Raw genomic sequence first — 24,475 nt, forward strand, 5'->3', positions numbered from 1 at the left:
TATTTACATACACAGAGAATCAAATGTGACATTAAAAAACTTGTCCACTGCAATAGGACCAAATGGAAAACTAATACAGCTAATCATAACAATTGCTCATACGGCTTTGCTTTTTGTGATCTTTTTTCAGGATGCCTTTTACTCAGCTTTACCTGCAAAGTGAAGTCTGTGAGGTTTACCTGAGGCCACAAGCATAGGTGATGACAGACCTGGCAACCATTTTTTCTACCTCCTGCTTCTTTTATCCCCTCTCCCCTCCATAGCAGTGTAATTTTTAATGTTAAATCTTAAATTTTAAAAAACATTTCTATTTTGTATTTTCCCCATATCCCTATTTATTTCTCTCAGGGCTCAAACTAAATTTGAAGAGTAAGAGGGGCGACTTACAGACAGCTTTTAAAACTATGCCCTTTAGTTTTCTGTCTCATCTCTTTCTGCTTACCTTTCCTGCTAGCAAGTAACCTCCCCTCACTCATTTATCTGCTACCACACAGAGAAAATGAGGGCAACAGGAACTTGCTCTTGCCCTCCCAAAGGAAACCAGGCATAAGAGGGAATTAACTTGGATCCTCAAATAACAGTAAACATCCCCTTTACCTCCGCTTCCCTCCTCAAACAAGCCTGGGACCAAAAATCATCAATACCCCACAGCAGCTGTCAGGTTCAAAAAGAATTGTGAATATAGTGTCCTACCTCTCTCCTCTTCTCCTGTCTTTCTCAAATATTAGAAGCAAGTGAAGAGGTAGTAGGGGAAGCATCCTAGCAGAGCAGCTAGGACATTGTCAAATGTGCTCTTGCCAAACAAGAACTCAGTCTATATCCTTAGCCAGGAAGTATCAAAGGCAACCAAAAGCACAGAGCTGATGTGCTAATTCAAATGATCATTACAAAATAATATTCCAAACCGTGGTTTGGGTTGAAAAGCAATTACCTCCAAGATAAAGCAGTCATGCAGCATTGCAATTCCCCCTGAAATGGTCTGAGATCTGTAAGTAATTTTTTTCATTTACACATGCTTTTGTTGTTTTTACAGTTAATACAGCTTCTGGGTTTATTACCTTAATAAGACCTGTTCACTCATGTGTGCTGAGAATGCCTTAATGCTCTAGGAGTTACAGTTAACAGAGTTCTACACCTCATTTGGTGTACAAGGAGGGAAAATGCTTGAGAAGAAGCTTAAAGAAAAAAGTTAGTAAGAAGCTGGCTTGTTGTGACTACTGACATTTATCAGTTATTATTCATTAGTCGAAACCGATAATGATGGGCAGTCAAGCATAGCGCTTCTCGTCTTTGTTTTCAAGAACGATAAACTGCTGTTTGTTGCCAAACAGTGCCTCAAAATGGAGAAAGGTACTTAAACTTGCTTCAGATGAGCAACTGGGTGCGTGCCAATTTTTACATGAACAGTCATAAGCATGTTCCTGCACAGCAGGATGTGATCAAACTATTCAAAGCTGTAAAACCAGGTTTGCTTGCCAATTATGTTATTGCTTCAAGATCAGGGTATTAGAGATGACACTTCACTGGCCATGAAACCACTGCTTTTCTTTAGCTAAAAATTCTACACCTTTAATATTTAAAATTCTGCATAGTAACAGACTGTTCCCATTACAAAATATCTACAGAATTAAAATTAGGACTGAAAACATATCAGATACATGATCCTCTGAACTATAAGCCATACTATTATTTAGTTTCTTTAAAATCACTTCCTGCAAGCTGTACCAATTAAAGGGCCTCTTTTCTTTTCTAATACAGAAGAAAAGTTATTGCTATGACTTACTCAAGTCCCCAGCTTCAGTTGCCAACCCTTTAATCATATTAACATTCCTGTCCATAAGGTGTGATGTGCTTAATAGGTGGTTGCCAGTTTAAGATATTGCACTGCATTGCCTCCTGCTGGAAACCATCTTCTTTAAAGTATTTTATGAAGATCATATAATGTGACTATGGCCATATTTAATCTCTGTCAAATGTTTGTCACTAATTTGAATGCTCAAGCAAGCAAGACTTTTGAAGGCAGGCAGAACGGTATTACAACCCACTGGACAAATAAGTTTTTTCCTTGAGTGGATTAAGACAAAACTTAGTATTATAGACAATAAACTGATTTTTTATTTCTCATGACAGTCAATATCTTACTCCATTTCCTTGTCAGAGGATCAGTCATAAAACAGACACAAGCTCCCCAGTATAACACAATATCTGTTCACTAACAAATATATCTTGGCAAATATAACCAAACAGTTGAGTTTGTTTTTTTAAGGGGGTTGGTACAGGAGAAGGTGAATGTCAATGTTTAGCCATCCTTTAGTTGTTTGTTTTTATTCACTTGAAAATACATACTAAAAGTAGTATCAAATATTTGAGTTTATACCATTTTATTTGTTTTAACACATACAAAAAGTAGTTTGCATATTTGCTCAGCAATGTAGTGAATGATCTAAGATTACATACACATGTGCAGCTCAATACAGTGATAATAGTGCCTCTAGTTGCTCCTAATAAGATGTGATATTCACATTTGAAACATCAAAAAAGATGTAGGGCTGCTTAGCTATTATGGCTCAAAAAGAACTTATTCATACAATTCATAGACATGGACAGTGCTTTTCACCTTTCCAAGAATAAAAAAAATCTTAAAGAAAATTCAAATAAAAGAATCACAACTAGTTAACCATTTTAAAGCAGCTGTACAACAGCAGTCCAGTAAAACACAACTTCACAGTATAACCAGCAGAGAAGTTACTGTGAAACTATGCTTGAAAGACTACGTGAAGACAGCCTGTATTTATTTGGTCACAGGAGATGCACAGTTCATTGAAAATCCATTCTCTAGGAAGGTTAAATAGTCCTTAGCTGAAATCAAACCAATGAATTAGAGCTGCAAAGACTTCTGTGTTATTGTTGCTTACAGAGAAAAATCAGAAATCCTACAAGTTACACCCCCAAAACTGGATGCTAGCTGTATTCATTGTGCTTAATTGTCACTGCCAGGTTATTGTGAAGAAAAACATTAAGAAGGATAATAGATGCAGCTTCATTAAATGCAGCCTGTGCAAACCCTTATTTATCAGATAGACAGTTCTCTCTCATATGGAATTGGTTATGTGGGTCATCCAAACAACACTGCTGTCTCCAGCACTACATAATAATTAGTAGAAACGGAACAATGTAGTTTTTACAAAATGCATCATGAAGCATTTAGCTTCCACTGCTCAATGACCTCTGAACTTTTAAAATGCCATTTTCCAGAGGTCAGCCACAGCATATTATGGTATACTCTACTTCTGATCTGTCTCAGCCTGCTGTTACCAAGACTCCCTCATATTTGTTATCACCTCCCATGAAAAGAGAAAGATTTTAACTTGCAGATGTTATGAATACCTGAGGCGGCCACAGATCTAACTTCTAATAATTTACATTTGTTATGCTAAGCATAAACATTCCCTGAATTATATCCAGTCCCTTTGTGGTCTAACGTAGGAATCCCTCTCCTATTCTTGCTGTTAGCACTGTAATAATTACTGCTACTGCGATGTTAACAAAAGACTACTAATAATTCAAGTATGGTATGAATTCCCAAGGAATCATCAAGTGAGAAATGCAGGTTGAAATGATAGCTTCAATTCCAAGGAGCTATTTTACAGATTCAATAGTCACAGCCATGAAAGCATCACAGTTATGGAAACACAATGCAAGCTCAATAGAGTTCTATTAGTAATAATTAGTTTAAAACAATGGTATTATAATTTGCAAGCAGTATCACTCAGAGCAGTACAGCTTAATACCAAATGTTGATATAAGAAATCTTGGTTTGGGGTGTTTTATTGTTTATTTCATCCACTTATTTTTAACTGCACCACCTACTTGACATTGTCTGTGCATTTTGTTGACAGACCTAGAAGGTGGCTTTGATGGCTGTGGCAATTGAACCATTACTATGTAAAATAATGATCTTTTATTAATTTCCATGCTAATTACTTGGAAAAGAGACTTCTATACATATGTCTGTAGATTACACTTTAAGTGGACAGCTTAAAAATCAACTCAATTAAAATATACATTATAATGCCCTACAATAATATTCAGAAGTTCACAAAAGTTTTATGATCCAAGTATGTCTGAAAGCACACTTCAACACTGAAGCAAAAAACTGACAAAATGTGAATATATCAAAAGATCCTTCTCCTTTGCTGAAAGCTTTTCTCTTATGAGCTGCCCAATTCTCAAATGTCCTGTTCAAAGAAGAAATCCAGTCATAATTAAAAAATAAAGAGCATAAACTTTTGGCAGGACTGTTGGATGTTCACCAGTAGCTAGGCTGCTTATCATCATTATAAAAAGCAAAAGAAAGCAGAGTAAAAAGATAAAGTTGCAACATTAACATGCTTTGCAGTGGATAAATGCATGAAGTATTTTAAGCACCAAGCAGATAGGGCTTCCCAGGTTAAAACAGGATAGAACATAAAACCAATAATGACTGCAAAAAAGTGAAAATTTCAGGGTTTGGAGAAGAGATTCTTCTACCAGGTGACTTCTCAATATGATGTAAATTCAACCAACATTATCAATACCAGTCAACATCACAAACCTGACTTTAAATTTAACAGAAGTTATTTAGATGTGGGCTAACTTGGATAATTTACATCGAGGGAAGATTTATATTTTCCATTTTGAAGCAAGAGCCAGATGAAACTTCTTGCCTAGGATGAATGCATAAGGAGTTTCATCCAGCCTAAAATCTCTCAAGAGCTATACTCCCTGTCTGCTCCACTTCTCCCTACAGCTTATTCCCAATTGAGCTAAATTCAGTTTTTATCAGAAGGCAACATCAGGAGGAAAGAAAACTGTGGACAGAAATCCAGAACTCCTCTGCTGTGAGATGGAAGAACCAAGGAGACTCTCTCCATGATGAAGAGAATGAAAATAGCATTCTTCTGGGAAAACAGAAAAGTGAAGGGAATCAATGATCTGAGTGGATTCTAGCAGCCTATGTAGCAGAAGCATGAGACATTGAAAATCAAGGACCACATGTTGATTTTCACCTCCTGAATGTAGAGCAACAAAGGGAGGAATTGCTTGTTTTGCTGCATGCAGCATTATCTCCCTTTAAAGCATATTTCTGCCACTTATAATTTTAACCCTTTACAGCTCCCTGAGGTCCAGTTAGCTATGGTCTGATGCTTTACAGCACTACAGCATCCTGCAAAACTGAGCCCTTAGTAGCTTTTAATACTGGTCAGTATACTGAAAGCTATCTTGTTTTAAAAATGGAGACAGTTAGTGATTGGGTGCAAAAAATACAAAAATAAACTTGCTTGTGAAATATATTTATGCCATTTTAATGAGCACTCCTACCATGCAGAAACAATTGCTCATTAATCAGCCATTTGCCATAAGGGCAGTTAGGTTTGCAATAGGGAAAAGAAAATGAAGCAATTTTGTTCCCCAGAAGTAAAGCAAGAAAAAAAAAAAAAATTTGATATAGAGTGATTATATACTTGTAGAGACTTACTTGAGACAAAGCAGCATCCCGTTGTTCTATCACTGCATTCATTTCCTCAGCTACTATTTTCTTTTTACGTTCTTTGGTCCTGTGTATTCGATTCAGAATTATAGCTCCATTCTTCTGTATATCTATGCCGGTGTCTGCATTGTTTATTCTGTTCAGTAATTCCTGTAATGTCTACCAACAGCATTATATGTTAGTCAGACATGAAGTTTTAATATATTTTATTTAATATAGGGTTTTAATTAATAGGCACATGTGAATTGTAAATTGACTGAGTGAAGTTATTGAATTTTCATACTGCAGCAAAGATGTACGTTATTAGTGTGTCAATTCTTCTTTTCCCCACATCTTAGTTCTTGAAACCCACTCAATTGAACTTAAGCCTCTAAGATATAAGACTGACATCAAGAAATCTCCTCAGAGAATGGCTTACCATGTCATTTTCTTCAGGGTTAATATTTTCTAGCCTAGAAAAAAGGGACACAGAAAGCCTGATCAGTAGCATTTCCTTAGTGCAGCAAAATGAGTTCGCTTTTTAAATCTTTAGAACCTCAAGTAATTTCATTCTACTAGTCTTTAGAGTCAACCATGACACTGAACATATTAAAGTGCCACCTGCTCGACTCCATCTTTCAATAATGCTCCGTATCTTCAGCACTTACTTCAGATTGTTAAGTTATTAATGTTTACTGCTATATATGACTACAAGGATCAATTGTTCATATGTGCTTAGATGAAGAAAGTTCCCCAGTGATAGAAGTGACTGATGCTCTTATTTTATTTATTTCTGGACTTACAACTTTTACTTGACATTGTGTTTTTGTTTTTACTATACCCCAAATGAAACAGGACAAGACTTTAAAAAGAAAAAAATAATCTCCACAGAAGTAAGTCATTTGCCACCTCCCTCTGCCAAAAGGAGGAAAACCAAGTAGGTTGAAGTTTCCATAAAAATATTTTGCTTTTATGTTTTGCGTAAAATAGCACACTAAGCCAATTTTCTGCAAGGCCGTTTTTAAATTCTGCCTGCACTTCCCCACTTTTTATTTCAAGAGAACATGTATTTAACTGTTAAATATACAGATAATATGAGAAATTTAGTCATACACAATTGAACTGTGCAGAAAGCTGTGCAAAAGCAGTGAGTGATAGCACAAACGCCTAATAAATGGGAAAGTTTGCATTTTATTTTACCTAAGCTAAGTTATATGGACAGCATATTATTTACAACATTTATGTGCATTTTAAAATGGAAGAAAACCATTTCCACTCCATTGCTAATTAGTGGTGATGTTTATTAAAAGTAAGCCTGTCAGACTAGCATATAATATTTTAAAAAACAGTAGTCATTAAACAACAACACACAACTTATTCAGTGCTGAGAGATGCTGCTCTGAGGCCAAGATTTAAGCCAGCAAACATTGTACAGCACTTGATAGCACACTAACATTTCACCTTAAAGTGTTAGTTACCAGTTACCGGTCCATATGGCACAGTAAATCAGCCAGTACAGAAATTGATCCTTTTAATCAAAAAGAAATAATAACAGAATGTACTGCCAGTGTATGACAATTAGCATGTTTACATAGAGCTTGCAAGCAGTAACTACTTCCAACATACCCAGTCAGTATTAGACCTAAACCAAATAGAGTGAAAGCTAACCTTTGCTGGGTTTGACTCATATCCATAAAGTAACACAAACCAAAAAGTGACAGGCACTTGAGTCCAGATTCTTACAACTGAGTTGGCTCCTTGTAGAGTTCCTGCTTTAGGTTCTTATACTGCTCTGTTCTGAGTTCCACTTAGCAGGGGACTTAATAGGGATCTCCGGCCTGTATTCACAATGAAGTGTATTTGTCAAAGAAAACTGGCTGACTTGGCTTCACCAGAGGATTTCTCCTCTGCTAAAAGTGTGGGTCAACGAAATCACTCAGCCAACCATCAGGCTGGGTGGGGAGGATAAAGGGAGAGAAAATGGGGGAAGGGAAGAAGAACAGGAACTTCCACCATAAATGTAGCCCTTCTGCTGTCACAAGACATCTGTCTGTAGGCATACATACACCCCCTAAAATCATAGTATTTTTTTTTAAAGATGCCTTTGCCTGATTTCTCTCCCTGGGCTGTGCACAGGCAATAAGTGGCCCTTAGTTCTCTCATGATTTGAAACAGCAGTAAGCAAGGATTCCTTTTTCTTCTATTTTTACACACATTCCCCAGAAGTATCCCCTAGAGGTGACAGGACAGGACAGGAGTTTCAGCTGTTACAGTTAAACAATGACAGCTAGCAGCTAATTTAAAGAATGCATTAGAGCATTTGGTAAAGGTTGGCATGCTGCTTAATATTGCCCTCTTGTAAAAATCTCTGACTGGAACAGGTCCAAAGCAGATGGGGGGAGTGACTTGTGCTCTAAAACTTGACAAGGGTGGCAAAAGTAGCCCATGGACTTTACAAAGAAACACCCTGTGCTCCATTTGATGTCCTTTGAGGTGAGAGGTTGACCTTTTGAACAACCAGCAGCAGGAAGAAAATAATGGTGAATTATTTTCTAGTTCCAAGAATCCAGAACAAACCCCAAAACTAAATAAAACAAACTGAGTTCCTCATGGTTCATCCCATCACCTCTGTTCCTTCCAAAGGAATAGTAGAGTGGTGAGATAGACTCAGGGCAGGGGGGAATCCATTCAGCCACAGTATGAAATTATTTACAATAAAGAGTCTGTAATTTTTTTCATGGATTTTTTTCTCTCCTGGATTTCACTCTGCTTCTGAGAATGCAGCAAGTAAAAATGAAGGCTTGCTTAAGATGAATAGTGAGACAAACTTTAATGGTAAATTAGATGTGAGGTTTTAGAGTCACTCTATTCTTATGAATATTGCAGAGGTGAGCTGACCCCTAAGCACCTCAAGCTGACTCTTCTTGAGAAACCAACAATAAGTAGAAAGACTAGTAACAGAATGAGGTGCTAGAGGAGCAAATGTTTTAAGTAAGGCTCAAGAGGACTACTGTTATTACAGGAGTTTTGGTTAATGAACATACTTGAATGCACAAGAGGTGAAAGTGACTGATGGAAACATGTTGATTTCTTGACTGTAACGAATTCAACATGTTTGCAGCACAGTCCTGACTTGCTCCTCCCATTGCAACATGCCAGACATCCAGGTAGAAGTAGAAATGAATATCTTGTCACCTCAGCTGAAAGGTCACCACAGTTAGTAAAGACCCTCAGTGTTCTGAAAAGCCTAACTAGTGGAGCTTTGTTCCAGCAGGAATCCTGGCCCCAGTGTAAATCACAGCTATTTTTTCTTTGCAGCATGAACATAAGCATCCTACAAGCTTAGAGCAACTGAGCCTGAAGAAAAGGAACTGAGCCTGATGGAAGCAAGCATCCATTCTTGATTCTGAAATCCTTGAAGATTTCAAAAATAACAAAGAGTTTTCTTCAAAGAAAAAGAAAACAAAAAGTCCCCTAACCAATAATCAGAATAAACAAAGCTTTTCTGTATTCTATCATTGCTCTTTTTGGAAGAAACAAGACCACTTCTCATCTAAAAGGTCCTGTCACAAAGAGGACTGAAATGGGATAAGGAAGAGCAGTAAACAGTGGTCAGGTTGTGGAAATGGACACAGTCATTGTTGGCTGAGGTAATACTGAACACAGATTGGTGGAACAGAGCAAGACATCTCCAAAGTTTCTTATATTTTCTGACATGGCTTATGACATTGCTATTGAACATCCAGTTTCACTTAAAGAGTAGTAAGGTAAGGAGAGGCAGATATCTAATATCTGATACAGTGAACATTATGATTACTACAAAGCAACTTGGATATAAAAACAACTTTTTCTCTCTTTTAGGAAATTACATATGGCTATTAATGCTGAATAACACATTACCATTAAGTACTTGCTACATGGATGATTATCAAATTTTACAGTGGAAAAAATCCAGCTTTTGGTCTTTGTGTCTTTTGTCATTTAAGATTTGCCTTCTACTGCTCTGATGACTGACACTAAAACTATACATGGAAATAAAAGCACATAACATTTTTCAGAATTCTTCGGCAACATATCTTTGTGCCCCAAGGAGTGACATAAGCCTGCTTGGGATCTGCCTGAGGGTTTTGTTCATTTCCAGGATGTCCTCAGTGACAGCTGACAAGGCACCCAGGACGTGCAAGACAGGGACGGCACTTTCTGACCACCTGCCATTGCCACAGGCAGTCTCTGTAATGCAGAATGGGAAATCCTGGAAGATACTGATTTTATAGTCTTCTGCAACACAGGCAGCTTGGCAAGGAAAATTGCTTTTGAATGAAACCAGCTTTGTCCCTAGCCTTGTTCTGGWGTTGACTGCCATTACAGCAAATATCACACAGAAGTCTGACCTGCACCTCTCTAGAATACACAGGAAGAAATACTGACTATAGGACCTTTGAAACAATGAGTCACTGGTTTTGGAAAAGAAGAATGTAAATCAGATATTGACCCAACAGTAGCCGATTAGCCCATCACAACTTCTACTTGTGTTGGGTTGGTGTTCTCCACAGGGAAATTTCCTATGCCAATTCTGAGACTGTGAATGGCATCAGGGTATCAGACCTCATTACAAAACATGAGAAAAAGCACACAAGTGGGTGAAAGCAATAATAATTACTATTCTCTGAATGACCGCAATAAGGTATGATGGCTCGGCTCCATCAGCGCTTTTGTACCAACATCACCTGAGGGAGTTACCAATTCTCCCCTTAGAACAAGTGCCTTTGTCATTACCAGTGTATCCAGTGCCTTCTGCAATGACATTCCTTTGGGGAAGAAAGCACGCATGTTCTGCAAGAAAAAGTTTCTTCTCTTTTCTCATCCTTCTGCTTAGAACAGAGTTGGCCTTTTAATACATGACTGAAGCAGAGAAAGGCTTGAAAGGAAAACAAGTGATGGCTTACTGAGAGATTCATGTGTGTCCAGACCACAGTAAGGTCACAGCTGTGTCTGTGGATTTCACTGCACAGATTGCAGTAATATGCCTATCATGCACTTAATAGACCTGCGATTTCTTCCAGAAACACAAAAATCATTATGTCTGTCAATGAGAATAATTAGTCTGCTGCAGAACATCAGGGCATAAACCCCAAAGATCTTGGGTTTATGCCCACAGCTAACACAGACTGTCTCATTTGATGTTTGGGGCCATACAAAGCTTTCTGGCTTTCTTTACTCTTGAAACATACTAATTAGAAAAGTGACAGAAGAAACTGGAAAGACTGAAGAGAAAAGGGTCACAGTTACGATGCCCTTTATGAGAATTTAAAGCATGTTTATCATTTCCTCAGACATTGCCAATCAAAGCAAAATTTCAGATGTATATATACACCTATAATGGGCTCTGTAGGGCACTACCTCTGACAAATTGTGCACTAATCCTTGTGGGACTGAGATCTCCTAAACTTGCTTTTGAGTCATACTTACAGACTGTGACAAACTTTAGCAACATGTAAATTCCACAGAGCAATGGTGCACAAACTATCTGCACAGATTATTGGAATTTATTTGGAAAAGATTCTCTAGACCAACCTAAATAAATAACCCAAAAGCAGATTGTTTTTCTGCTGTAAAGAGGAAAGAGTGTTCTTACTAAAATCAATTATTTAAAAACAATTGCTTGGCATTTAGTTGAATAATTGCAKATATTCAGTCTGCTACCATGAAAAACTTGTCTTGGTAACAAAATCTATGCAAGTTCAGCAGAATTAAAACCTGTGAAAATGTGGAACAAGATTCAAGTCATTCTGAAAAACAGAATCATTCAAAAACATAAAAGATCATGGTTGGATATTGTTTTCTCTCAGTATCTCACCTTTTTTTTTAAAACCCAAACTGACACATGATCCAAAGCTGATAAACTAATGTCAAGAGCACTAACTCCTCAAGGTTATACTTTCTCTCCTCTTTGTTATTCAATATAGTATTTTTTTCCATAACGATTGCCTCCCTCAATCTTATCTTGTTTGCCCTTTTTCCATTGTATTTTCCTTCGCTTCTATATTTTTAATGCATTGTTATTATCTTAATTGTGCTTTGCAGTCTTTTTGGATTCTCGCATAACCTGGAATGCAATTGTTTATGTATGACCTCATTCCCCAAAAGAAGCTGTCTGCTGGAGCCTAATGAGAAGGAAAGAAATGACAAAGGAGGACTGAGGTGGAAGTGAAAGGTAAGTTACAAAGGGCATAAAGAAGAAACAAGTGTTGAAAAAAAATTAAGGACAAAGAAGGTGGGGAGAAAAAACAGATGAGCAAGAGAAAAGACAAGACACAAGGCTAAAAGTGTAAGGCAAAAAAGGAGAGCGAAAACTTGAAATGGAAAACAAGTGGATAGATTCAGCAGAGGAAGGGGAAAGCAGAAAGTATGCAATTTAAAGAATCAGACTTTAGTAACCTCATTTCTGAAGGCCTATCTCCCCTCCACCTCAACCATCTTCAATTTCAAGACTGTAGGCCCATTTTAGCCTACACAGAGTGAGAGGCAATATAGGGAGAGCAAGAATTATGGTGGTAGAAGGATTTTAGGGAACAGAGGCATATCCACAAGGTCACATGCAAATAAGTTCATGAATGTGAAATTCCATGAACTTATTCACATATTCTGTGAGCAGCGGTACTAATTCATTTGTACTTGTTCATAGGGGAAATTTCTCAGCCACTTAGGGGGGCTGGCATAGGATGGTAGCAAGATGATCACAACCTGGATGGAGAAGGATTACATGTAGAAGAGAACTGTAGCTTCAAGGCTACCTATATACCAAAGTGAGAAAAGAAACTGGTTTTGATCTTCCTCTCCGAACTGTAACATAAACAGTTCAGTTTGACAGGAGATTGCCTGTTTCTGTCTTCCTGTGTTAACACAGTAAATATGAACTTTTAAAAAGTATTAATTATACCCTTCTTGCCTTACAGACTGCTCCTGCACTAAAGATAAAGAGGAAAACATATTTTTACTACATCATCCACATAATTAGTAGAAATTTTGCTGAAGAAAATGTCTAGTGGGCTCAAAGACTCAATTGATTTCCTATACAGTGCAAGTTCTGACTGACATCCTGGTACTCCATGTCAAAAGATCACCATTTGAAATGTCACATTCCCCTGATTTATCCCTGAATAAATCAATACCAAAGCTTTTATTTATTTATTTATTTATTTAGGTAATCAGCCATTCACCTTGCTCTCAGTCTCTAGAGAAAAATATGGTCCCACAGGCTTGCTAAAAAAAATTAACCAGTAGGACAGTAAAACTAGCACTAGCCTGGTATTTCATCACAGAGAAGTTCATGCTGAGATTTACAACACAACCATTGTTGAGCAGTTTATGAAAGTCAAACTCTGACACAACAATCTTTTTGCACAGAGCAGGATGCATACTTACTCTTTGAGAGACTGTTCTAAATGCCGCACTCGTAGAAATGCTTCATCTCTCTCTTCATTAGCTAATCTAAGCCTTGACATGACAGCCTCATCACGTTCCCGTTGAGCAGAATAAACTTCTTCCACCAGAGCTGCAAAATAACCAGTGTGTTGACCAAATAACCATTTTGACAGGTGAAGACAGGTTCACACTATTAGGTATACCTTATGTGGGCCTTTGCCAGCATCTCCTAAAATCAAAACTTTTCCCCTGACCTTGGATCCTCTGGACAAAGTTTGCACTGCTCTTTAGACACAACATTAACTTCCCATTGACTGCTATAACAAATAACTTAAGAAATGAAAATAACGCTAAGAGTTTTCAAATTCAAGCCTGTATAATGACACAAGGCAAGGAAGTGTTCTTGCTTCATGGAAAAGTAATTTTTAAAGCTCAATCATATGAAACACTAGTAGGTTTCTTTTTCTACAGGACTCAGAATTAAGAGTAATAATCCATTAAAACTACTTTTATCATCACACTGCTTCCTATTAAGGTGGCACACTAGCTCATTCTAATATTTTCATGGCATGTCTATCTCTAGTATCACAAGAGTGGCAAAGCTGGCATATCTCCTTTGCTGTCAAGCCTTTACTTTATTGTGTAATATACTGTTATACTATCTGTTACAGCATACGTGGACCTTGGAGCATTAGGTGCCAATAAACTAAGATTTACTGTCTATCCTTGGGAACAAACTAACACCTTCGAGTCATTCCTCATCCTGAGCTTACATTTTCTTCCTGCATCTCCCCTGCCAATATGTCTAACACCACCTCTGGAACATTGCCAGAATCCTTACCTCGACCCTGCCTCCACTAAAATCTTTATTCATACTTTCATTATTTCCCTTTCTAATACTGTAAATCTCTCCTCGTAGTCATCATGAAGCTTACAGTCAAAACTTCTAGGACTTTCAGGATGCTATAGTGAGTCTGCTGTCATTCCAAGACTGGGGACTGTCTCTGACATCCTCTCTGATTGTCACAGGCATCTCCAAAAAATTAAGCCATGAGTGAGGTCTCCAGGTTCCAGAATTCTCCACACTCCCTTTCTAGTCTGCCAGGCTTTTTTTTTTTTTTTTTTTTTTAAGCCAGAGAGTCTCCTAATACCAGACTCCAGTCTCTACCAAATTTTGGCTATTTTTACCACTCTTAAAGAATCTTTTGTATCAAGCTATTACTGCTGGGCTTATTTCTTCAAAATTTTCTGTCCTTCTCTGAGCTACTGGTAAAGCCATTGCGTTAAGATCTCAAAGAAATGCTTCCTGTTCACTTTAGCCTAGAGCCTATGCTCTTTCTGTTCTTTCCGCAACCTGACAACAGCTTTGTTGCCCTTACGGATTAGTTTTCTCTACTCTTACTTCACCTTCGTACATTGTTGTACAAAAACTTCATAGAAGTTGCTCTGTGCACTACAGTATAAAGGACTTTATGGTTCTTCACAGGAATGGAACAATATAAAAGTAGTAGCACATATTGGTAGTAACTATCTGGCTGGATACATTTTATCAGTACTGAAGGAGAAAAAAGGAAATACAGAGTGTAGCAAGTTTCAGGATAGTGCACAAGTAGCTCTGATAAGCAAGGATGTAAGATGTGAGAAGATGAAGAGAAAAGAATTGGGAGAGATGAACTGGGAAGATGCTCAAGGTAGGAAAGCAATCCTCTTGTTATCCTGGGAAAAGAGGGTTACTGAGGAGTAAAGAAGCAATATTTGCAGCTCTACCAAAAGGGCTAAAAGTTGAACAATAGGAACAGACTGGGCAAAAGAAGATATGGAAACATTACATGTTATTCCCAGGGGTACAGTCCCAGGGGGTAGGTCCCTTCTCTCACAAAAATCTGCAGAGGAGCTGCAAACCTTGTGATCCGGAGATGTAACAAACTGTGCACCAACAAGAAAAGAAATAAACAAAACTCAAAGACCAATTTGGTTCTCTGCTATTTGAATATTTAATTGTTTCACAAGAACAGGATCTTTTCTTCTTGCAGATCTATTTGCTCTATTTGCAACAAGAGGGCATTGCCTGACATGGAACAGAAAAACTAAGGCATGAGTAAAGCAGCTGCGGAGTGGCAAACACACAATTTGGTAGCCAGGAATAAGTAAGCAGTACTTGCAGAAGATGACTCCAACATCTGCTAAGATGAGTGGCTCGACAAGAACGAACAAGAACAAGATGTACTGGGAAAGCTGCACAGTTCAGCTTGTCAGACTTCCATGTAGATTGTTGAGACCTATGATGTTGTTCAATGGTGTATTGTTCAATGGTGCCAAAAGCAGAGAAACTCAGCATTGAGTGACTGTGTAAAGTACAGCAAAACCACTGTGTCCAGATAGATGTGGAATACACAAGTAGTTTAATTATGTATAGTAATTGTTATCTATCTGTACTTTAAAGTATTTGTTTATTAAAGTTTTTTCAGTAAACTATGTCAGTTTATTTAGCATCATGCCAGAGACACAGCACAGAGAATCCTTATGCTTTCCATCATGTTTCCATGAAGCTGCAAGTGGAAGCATCACGCAATTTTCATAATGAAAACAATTGCTGAAATGAATAAAAACTACACAGATGTCTACAATAACTATAGATATGGCACTTTTCACTGTTCAGCAGCTGACTAGTCTCCAGGCTAGTTAACTTCTTTCTGGTCTCTTTGAGTGCACCTCTTCTTCCAACTTTATACCTTCCCTATCTCAGCATGGAAAGCTGCAATTCTTTGGCTGCTAGAACGGATCTTGAGCATACAAGTATACTTAGGGACTTAGGACTATGTTTTGTCATACCTAATTCCCTCTCTAAGTAACTATACCCAGTGGTAATAATGACTATACTGGCTTTATAAACCAGACTCTTGCTTGTTTGTATTGAAACCAAAGGGTTATACATAAAGCAGGATAAAASATTCAGAGAAAAAGAATTTGAGTGACCTAAAAATCCTGCTTATCCGAAATGTTACCACCCCTGATAGGAGCTGAGAGGTTGATTGCCTTGAACAGTGAACCCTCTCCCCCCTCCTCCCCCCAAAGATCCATTACAAAATACTGTCTCCTAACTAATGGTTATGGAAAGTAACTTAACTTGAGCAACTCTTTCTTCTTCCTTTTTTTTTTTTTTCCCTTTCCCACTCTTCCATTAAACTAAGGCATTGGAGTAAATGTCCGAATCATCAGATGCACCAATTACATTAATAAACTTGAACAATAGTTCCATATCAATTACGACACTGTTTGGTTTTTGCTTTTTCTTTTTATATTAAAATTAGAGAGACTCTAGAAAAACGTATAAGATACCCGCATGCTAATCCAAGTTTAAAAAGACCAAAAAAACCCCCCAAACCATAGTGGCACTTTAGTACTGTGTAGCAATACTGGCAGTGACCATAAGAAATATGTAATAATAATAATAATTAAAAAATTAAGAATAATAAAGTCTTCATTGTCACTCATTTCAATGTGCTACTGAAGGCTTAACAACCTGATTTCTCTACCAGCCACAGAATCTCCTGATTCTAGGTTGCACATCTCTGTGTATCGAATATCTATGTATTTCTGGCTGTATATATAATTTTAAAAATTCTTTTTAAAATATTATATGGGATATTATAACAACTACACAATTGCAGGTGCCTGAAATAAGATATTTTTAACAATAATGTTCAACATTCAGACTGAGCTATAGGTAAGTCACAAGCAAAAGTCAGGCTCCATTCCTGAAAGCTGCTTCAGAAAGATGGACTCCCATGCACATTGCCACTAAATTCAGAGATGCTTTGCATTACAACTTAAAAAAAATCAATTCTCCAAACTTAAGAGAAACAATATCAGAGTATTAACCCTGGATTAAAGAATTATGGGGGTTACTTCTTGCAAAGTTGGGCAAAGAACATAGAACAAGGAATATTTCTCTGCATTTCCAGAGATTCAGCATTATCTTAGTCTTTGCGATCCTAAGAAAATTAACTGAACAATACCACACTTTATTCATGTAAATAGCTCACCAAAATCACAAAGATCATAAGATTCTTCAAACAAGTTGGTTAAAAAAAAATTTTCACCAGTCACTGAAACATATACACCTCTGGGCTGCAATACAGCAGCACAACAAAACATTTTATGTCATATTTTGAAAAGTATGTGAAGTATAAGGTGTCCAACAAAACATGCATAAGAGTGATGGACATAAAAATCCTCCACATTAAAACAAGTAATAAATATTCAGATTACTATCCTTATGCTTCTTAAAAATGCCAGAGGAAAATGAATGAAAGTAAGAAATCATGCTCTTAAGTTCCACTCAAGGTATGGCATATCCAGCAAGCCACTAATTCCATACTGGAACACTGACTTGATGCCTGAGTCAATGAAAAAGTAATCCAGCTACTTAGTCACCAACTGCTCTGGTCGACACCACGAAGTTTTTCTTGGAGACTTTCCAATAGTGTACCAACCAACCCTATCCTGTTTATCTTGAGGCCTGACCAACAAGAAACGGGAATTCTTACAGTACTCATGTTTCAAGCAAGAAAGTGACACACAAAAACGAAATATGAATAGTCAGGTATTAAGTAAAAATGAATTGTGTCATTTAGTAATTCATATACATATAATGACAGGCTAGAGTTATATTTCATTCCCATAGTGCTCAATTAAGAAAAAAAGAATGATTTTTCCAATGCTTATAAATATTGTAATATATACAAATATGACATTATTATTTATTTGTATAAACTTTATTTGCTTTGGAATAATGTAATAATATCTTTCTCCTTGTAACTAAAACCCCTGCCTACTCTGAAAGAGCTCTTTATTTTAAAAGAATCATTATGCTAAACTCATCAACTCTAAAACATTTTTAGTTTTTAGTAAAGAAAACAATTGTAAACAGAGAGCTTTTGTAAGGTAGATAGCTATTACAAAGTTCAGTTAGAAAATCAATACAGCATTTTAGCTGGAATTTGCTCATTAAACACCCACAGCTCTAATGCAAATTATGATGGAATGAATAAAGCAAATACATATGCTTCTTTCTTTTTATTAAATGTAAAATCTACTGTTAATTGCATCTGGTATGTCATATAAACTTTTCTCCTTAACTATTAAATGGAAGCTTTTACAAAAGTCATTAGAGATTCTCTTTCTTTGACTTGTATAAATTTCAATATTTGTTCAGTAAAGGTTCACAGCAGTTAAATTACATTAACAAATATTATTAGCTACTATGTAAGCCAACTAAGTAAAATACTTATATTGCAGGTAAAACAAATCATTGGGTGTTTACAATAATATTTGGATATGTCCATTTTTAAACAAGCTTATCAAATATCATGTAATTCCTAGTCAAATGGGAGAGACTCAGAGTAGATTTTTTCTTCTCAAATACTCAAATTTGTTTAGTAAGCTAATTGTTTTCTAATATGGGAAAAAGTAAATATGAAGAAGATGAACCATACTGAGTATGAGTTTACTGAGTCATAGTAGTGTACATATTTTCTTAGTTGAATCTTATTCTTTTGGCAAACCTGTCTTCTACACTTTAGCTACCTTTAAAATACAGTAGTAGTGAGAAGTGGTGCTGGAAATCATTCTAGTTTAAACACTGGTTCGTGATTCTCCAAGCAACAGAACTTTGGGGGAAGGGAGGAAAGCACTGTTCCCTGGAAAAAAAAAAAGTCTATTTGCTGATTTCCTAGAGGTCATCCGTGTAAATAGAAAAACTGAATAGGAAAGGCAACAAAGAAGAAATTATTAGGATTTAAAACATCTATCTCAGCAGAAATCACTTAACATTACTCATTAAAAAAAAAAGTAAAGGCTTGAATATAGGCAAGACCTTATAACAAAAAAAGGGATCATTACCCACACCACTACTCAGAATATATAGTAAATATTATAGTACTGCAACAATTGACTTTCAAGATAATTTGGTGTTAGAAAAATAATACCAATATTTTGCATTTTGTAAGGTGCTTGACATTAAAAGATGTGACGAAATACTGCTTTTTGCTTCAAACTACTTGTAAACAAAGCTATCCAAGAAATACTGCAATTAAAATTTTGCTAATTGTGTTTGTTACTAACACTAGTTATAGTAATCAACTACTCAAAGAGAAAGACACAGTGAGCAATTTTTTTTTTGTCAACAACAATATATTGTTGCAGCATGTGAGGGTTCTGCAGTTTAAGATTTAGTATTCAGGATTAGTGGTTGCTAAACTCTAAGTGACCTGGGATTTGCTTTGGCATTGATTCTGGTACAACCAAAGTTATTTTAACAGTTACTCTCACCATTACAATAACAAGATATACAAATGAGATGATGTTTTATAAACAAGGCCCATAACATCTTAGATATTCCAGAATTGATTGAAAATACAATTATTCCAAAGACTTCTGCTGCATGATTTGACTTCTGTTTCATACAGTTATACAGTTCTAGCACTGGAGTGATGGTTGAACTCATGAGAAAAATAACGGAGAATATTCTCAGTTTTGAAGGTGTATATTATTGTAAAGGAAAAGCAGAAACATGAAACAACTTGCTTGGCCAAGTCATACTTAGAATTCAAGATTCCTGTAATGAGTTTCTTGTTTATCCATCGCTGTTTTCATGAAAGATCTGTCAGCTGAAATTTATAAATTTATCCTGTAGAGTGGTTTAACTGAAGCTGTTAAGGGATTTTTTTTTGGGGGGGGGTGGGGTGGGGTGGTCCACTTTGGATTTCTAAGGAGCAGCTAGAAGAAGGTGAGGAAGCTGGGAAAGATATGGAAAAGAGGTACAACAAACACCTGATTTCTCATTTTCATCACCCCTCCCATTCCTATCCTTCATTGCTGGCTCTCTGTCTGCCTAAACACAGGAGGACTTGGAAATTATCCTTCCCATTTCCAGATGGGCCACTACTATTAGTTTTATTTAACCATATGGATATATGCTCGATCTCCTTACAGATATACAAACATACATACATGCATTTGTCAGCGATTCATTTTAGAAATCAAAATCCTGAGACTTTTTTCTATTAGATTTAATCACTGTGACAATTCTAAAATAAGAAGCCAATCTTAGAGCCAAATAAATTGAAAAACGGATTCACTGCATTGCTATGAAAGTCTCCAAAATGTGTCATTAACCAATCTCTGAGCATACATGTTCCAAATGCAGATAATCCCTGGAAATGTTTAAAGCCTAAGGCCCTTATGCAGCTCTCATGCAGGTTAAAGGCAAGCTATCACGAGCTCCACGGCTGACTGTTGACTTAAAAATAGTGCTGAAATGTTATATTATGAAACAGACAACTTAAATTCTTAGCTGTTTTTTGAAAATTACCATCCATTTACTTTCAGTTATGACATATAACTGAAAAATAAAAGCATAATAGTGATAAAAGATCATAAGAAAGCTGCTTAATAGTTTTGACCAGTCTATACCAGGAATTATAGACTACAAGTCATTTACACCTAAATGTGACTTTATAGATAAAGCATTCTGAACAAACACTGATAAAACACACTGGACTTCTTTATTGCTTTGTGTTTGTTATACATATTTAGTGTGTAGCATTCATCTGCTCCTACATTTCCAATGCTACTAACACAGTGTTTCCAATAAAAGGCTAAAATTGCTGAGTGGCAGCTATCTATAGGGTTTTCTTTGTGTACTCAGATCCCAATTCAATTAAAAAATAAATAAAGTGGGTGAAGAATAGGAGAGAGTATTATACACATATCCCAAGCTGGTTCTTGTGAAAGCCAGTGCTTGTACAACTGTTAAGCCTCTGCTTCTAATGCACTAAACACAGATGACTTCAAAATTCAGACAATAATACTGTTTAACTTTTTTCAGTGAATAAATTGCTGATGCCTGAATAGTTACTTTAGGAGAAGAGCTATGCAAGTGAAGTAAATGTTGTATTAAAGTTCGCAAGGTTTAATTTGACAGGTAAATCAAGCTTTGTAATTCCCCATGCAGCTGATTATTTCCTGATCTTTATTTTCCTGAATTCCCCCTGCCCAACCACAAACACACATAAAGAACATATCCTTATTTTTATCTAGCACCACAAAGAAGGGGAAAAAAGAAGGGCCAAACTTGTCATACAACATGCAGAAGATGCTGGCTTGCTTTTTACCTACAGCCTCCATCTCATAAACAGCTCAATGATTTACATTTTGAACCTATTCTAGTTCATCATATATTATACTTCAAAGAGTTGCATTCTACTTTTTGACAATCTATCATTCTGACAATCTGAAGATAAAATTAGTATTTCAAATTAAGCCATCAAAAATTAAACCAAAAGATTCTTAATCGCACCCCCCCAACATTGTATTTTTTTTTCCTGTCCTTTAGATGGATCATCTGCCTTCCTATAGAGAGGATTCAAATTCTATAGTTATTTCAAAAATCTTGCTATTGATCAGGCATATTTTGTAAACATTTTTGGACAGCAGTTTTTTATAATGAAACATTATATAGGTCAAAAACCCTAAGAATTACGTAGACTACACATACAAATGAATTATACACACAAAACTGAGTTAGTGAAAGTATATGCACTACCTATTTAAACTGTAAATTATCATTCAAATTTATGTTTATAAACACAAGGGTTGAGAATGACTGAGTTCTTCTAGCTAAAGCCCAATATTGGCCTTATTTCAGTTTAATTGGAAGAGGATCTTGAATTCATCTTTTCCATGAGATATCAGGAACCTGGATTTCTGTTTGTACCAAAGGTTAATAAGAAATGTGTCCGCAAAAGTCAAACAGCATTAAATACCAAAAAGTGATTATTATTCCACAGGAGTTGTTCTGTCATTCATAATCTCTCCATGCTCCAACCTTCCACAGCTAATCTTTAATGGATGAAATGCAAGAAAGAAAAATAACATCTAAAAAGGGACTGTAAAGTGAGCTTTTAAAAAAATGGAAAATACTTTTCCTTTGCGCTGGAAGTTATTGCCACCCGCAGTTAATTACTGGCAAGATTATTTACTTCCTCTTGCTTTATGGGATATTAAATCAAACTTTAACTCTAAGCTAACAGTCACTTGTATATTTGTTTTCATTTTTGCTATTCAAACTATTGCAAATGCAGTCAGTATTTATTTTTCAAGTTAATTCAGGAAACTTTAAATAACGTTCATGAACAACTCCATACCACATTTGAGAATTCAGAAATGTCACAAATGTTTATTACCCATGTTCTTGTATGAACAGGCTGGAAAAAAGTACTTCACTGTAGTTTTACTGCTGAGAGACCGAAAGCTGTATAATGAGTACAAGAATATTAGAAACTGCTTTCCCTTTTTTCTACCCCGCATTTCCTATCATTACCCTGGTCTTTCAGGAAGTATCTGTAGTTTGCTAATACAGTTCTCAGCCAGGTGCAACACGTAACCAACCTAGCAGAGCTGGAATCAATCTACTTCCTGCTAAGTTGATCCTGATTAAAAATTTCCTTCAAAATTATTTTTTGTCTCAATATACTGCAGCATGATAGCAACACAAATATACTAAGAGTTGAGGCTCTGCTGTCATGTATGGTGTATTTGTTACTGTAATGGTGGTAGTAACTGCCAGAAGTTGAGGGCCCTGGTGTTTTCCCAAGCCTACATGACTATGCTCTACAACTCTCACTTACACACAACCAGCTACTTCCTCTAAAGGGTTCTATATAGCCCTGTATAATTCCTCTGTTAGGTAAAAATCAAGTTATTTATTATGCTGGCCCAAACTGAGATCTGTTCTCCTTGCTGGCCCTTTTGAAGACCTACTCCTTTGCAATGCCTCCATCCTTACTTTCCAGTCTGTCTTCAGAGCATGTGTGTTCCTTCTCCCTTTCCTCTCACACAGAAGCACCTATTCCCTTCTATGTTCAGCATCTGAAATTTCTCCTTTTGCAGTCCAACATTTCAAGATTTATCTTTCCATTCTTCACGCTGTGTTCACATGAGGTGTTCCCTTTTTTCTTTATGTTATCCTAGCCCTAGTTCTTTTATGATGTGCTCTTCCCTTAATTTCCTCAGGGCTGTCTCCTCCCCTTTTTTTCTTCTCTTCATGATGGGAAGTGAAACGAACGGTACCCTCTGACATTGGCTTACATAAGAGAAAATCTAATAGAAGAATAGTGAAGAAACAGCAGGACATGCAACATGTGGCAACCGTGATCATTAACAACAGCCTCCAATGGTTAAGAGCCTGCAACCAAACTGTAAATTCCTTCTTTTTCCCAGCTCTAATTACCTGAAATGGACAGAGGGACCCAAAGCAGTGCTAAAACCCATTTTCCAGGCTAGTATAAAAGAAATATAAAGACCTGCTGAAAATAAGTTTTTTAATATACGTATTATGAAACACCCTCTTCCATCAGGTCTCTTTCATTTGCCTTTATTCTTTACTTGTTCTTATTCTCTCATGATTCATTTCAGAAACTTGCACTTTTCCTCTTCATTTCTTTCCCTGAACAAAGTAAAAATAATAAAACAACAAGCTTTGGTTATTTGCTGCTGAAGACTGTGGCAGTTTCAATTTTAAAATGGCCTCTCCTCTTCAGCTTTTCTGTTCTTGCCACTGGGCTTGCTTATGTAAAACCTACCCATTAGAGGGTTATATTTTAAAATAGAATTGTAATATCCCTCAAAGTAGATAACATTTTTATGGTGTACCTTTCTGATGTTTTTTACAATATAATTTTGTGGAGTCATTTTCTTATCATAAAGTCAGTACGAAATAATAATAAAAATGCAAACACCCATATTTACAAGCTTCACTCTACCATGTGTTACACACTGCAGTAATTAAACATTAACTAGCATCACAAAATCATAGCAGCATGTGTTCTCCTTTCCTCAAAAGACTTAATACAAGGGGGAGAGATTTTCCCTAAACACACAGAGTCCTCTTGGCTGTCCATCAGAACTCTCCCCAAGGCTTTTATGACAGAGATGCACAGATCTCCACAAATTCAGGGTGGTACACATCATTCCAGATTTCAGAATGTTTATTCAAACTTTTTAAGATTCTTAGAACTGCAAAACAGGAAGTAAAATAAAAAACAACATGAGATATTAACGATTCTTCCTTTTTGTAAACAGCTTAAATAGTAAGGAGCCTGTTACCCTTTCTCCCAGCTTTTAAAGTATTTTGTACTTCCTGAACTAGTAAATGCAGAAAAAAGGTGTTTTTTTTTGAAGGGTCACCTTTTTACACGTTCAAACTCTGATTAAAATTTGGCTTACTTTTTTTTTTTTAAATGGAATAACTATGTTAATTATCCATATCCATATTCTTGCCATATTATTTTGGAGAGAATATTATGCTTAGGACATAACTAGAAAGTTTAAATAATAATATGGGAGAAAACAATTTACTAACTTGTACTTCAGTCCTATCCATAGAAAGGAAACCAAATAGGATTTTGACACACATTTTGTATTTTTTTCCAGGTTTTAATGAGCAATGAACACCTTCATCAAATACAACATTCCTGT

General features: G+C 36.4%; 1 protein-coding gene across 2 annotated transcripts in view; it reads right to left on the reverse strand.

Annotated features, from left to right (window-relative positions):
* MIPOL1 (mirror-image polydactyly 1) overlaps window positions 1–24,475 on the reverse strand; it is a 187,416-nt gene that overhangs the window by 106,169 nt on the left and 56,772 nt on the right. For both annotated transcript variants that reach the window (XM_026090883.1, XM_026090884.1), the window contains exons 8-10: window positions 12,935–13,064; window positions 5,949–5,982; window positions 5,519–5,689 (exon numbers count right to left, since the gene is read on the reverse strand). In XM_026090883.1, coding sequence (XP_025946668.1) covers window positions 5,519–5,689; window positions 5,949–5,982; window positions 12,935–13,064 — 335 coding nt within the window. The remainder of the gene's footprint in view (window positions 1–5,518; window positions 5,690–5,948; window positions 5,983–12,934; window positions 13,065–24,475) is intronic.

This window comes from Apteryx rowi, unplaced genomic scaffold (assembly GCF_003343035.1).
Source record: "Apteryx rowi isolate R43461 unplaced genomic scaffold, aptRow1 scaffold_88, whole genome shotgun sequence".
Taxonomy (NCBI): domain Eukaryota; kingdom Metazoa; phylum Chordata; class Aves; order Apterygiformes; family Apterygidae; genus Apteryx; species Apteryx rowi.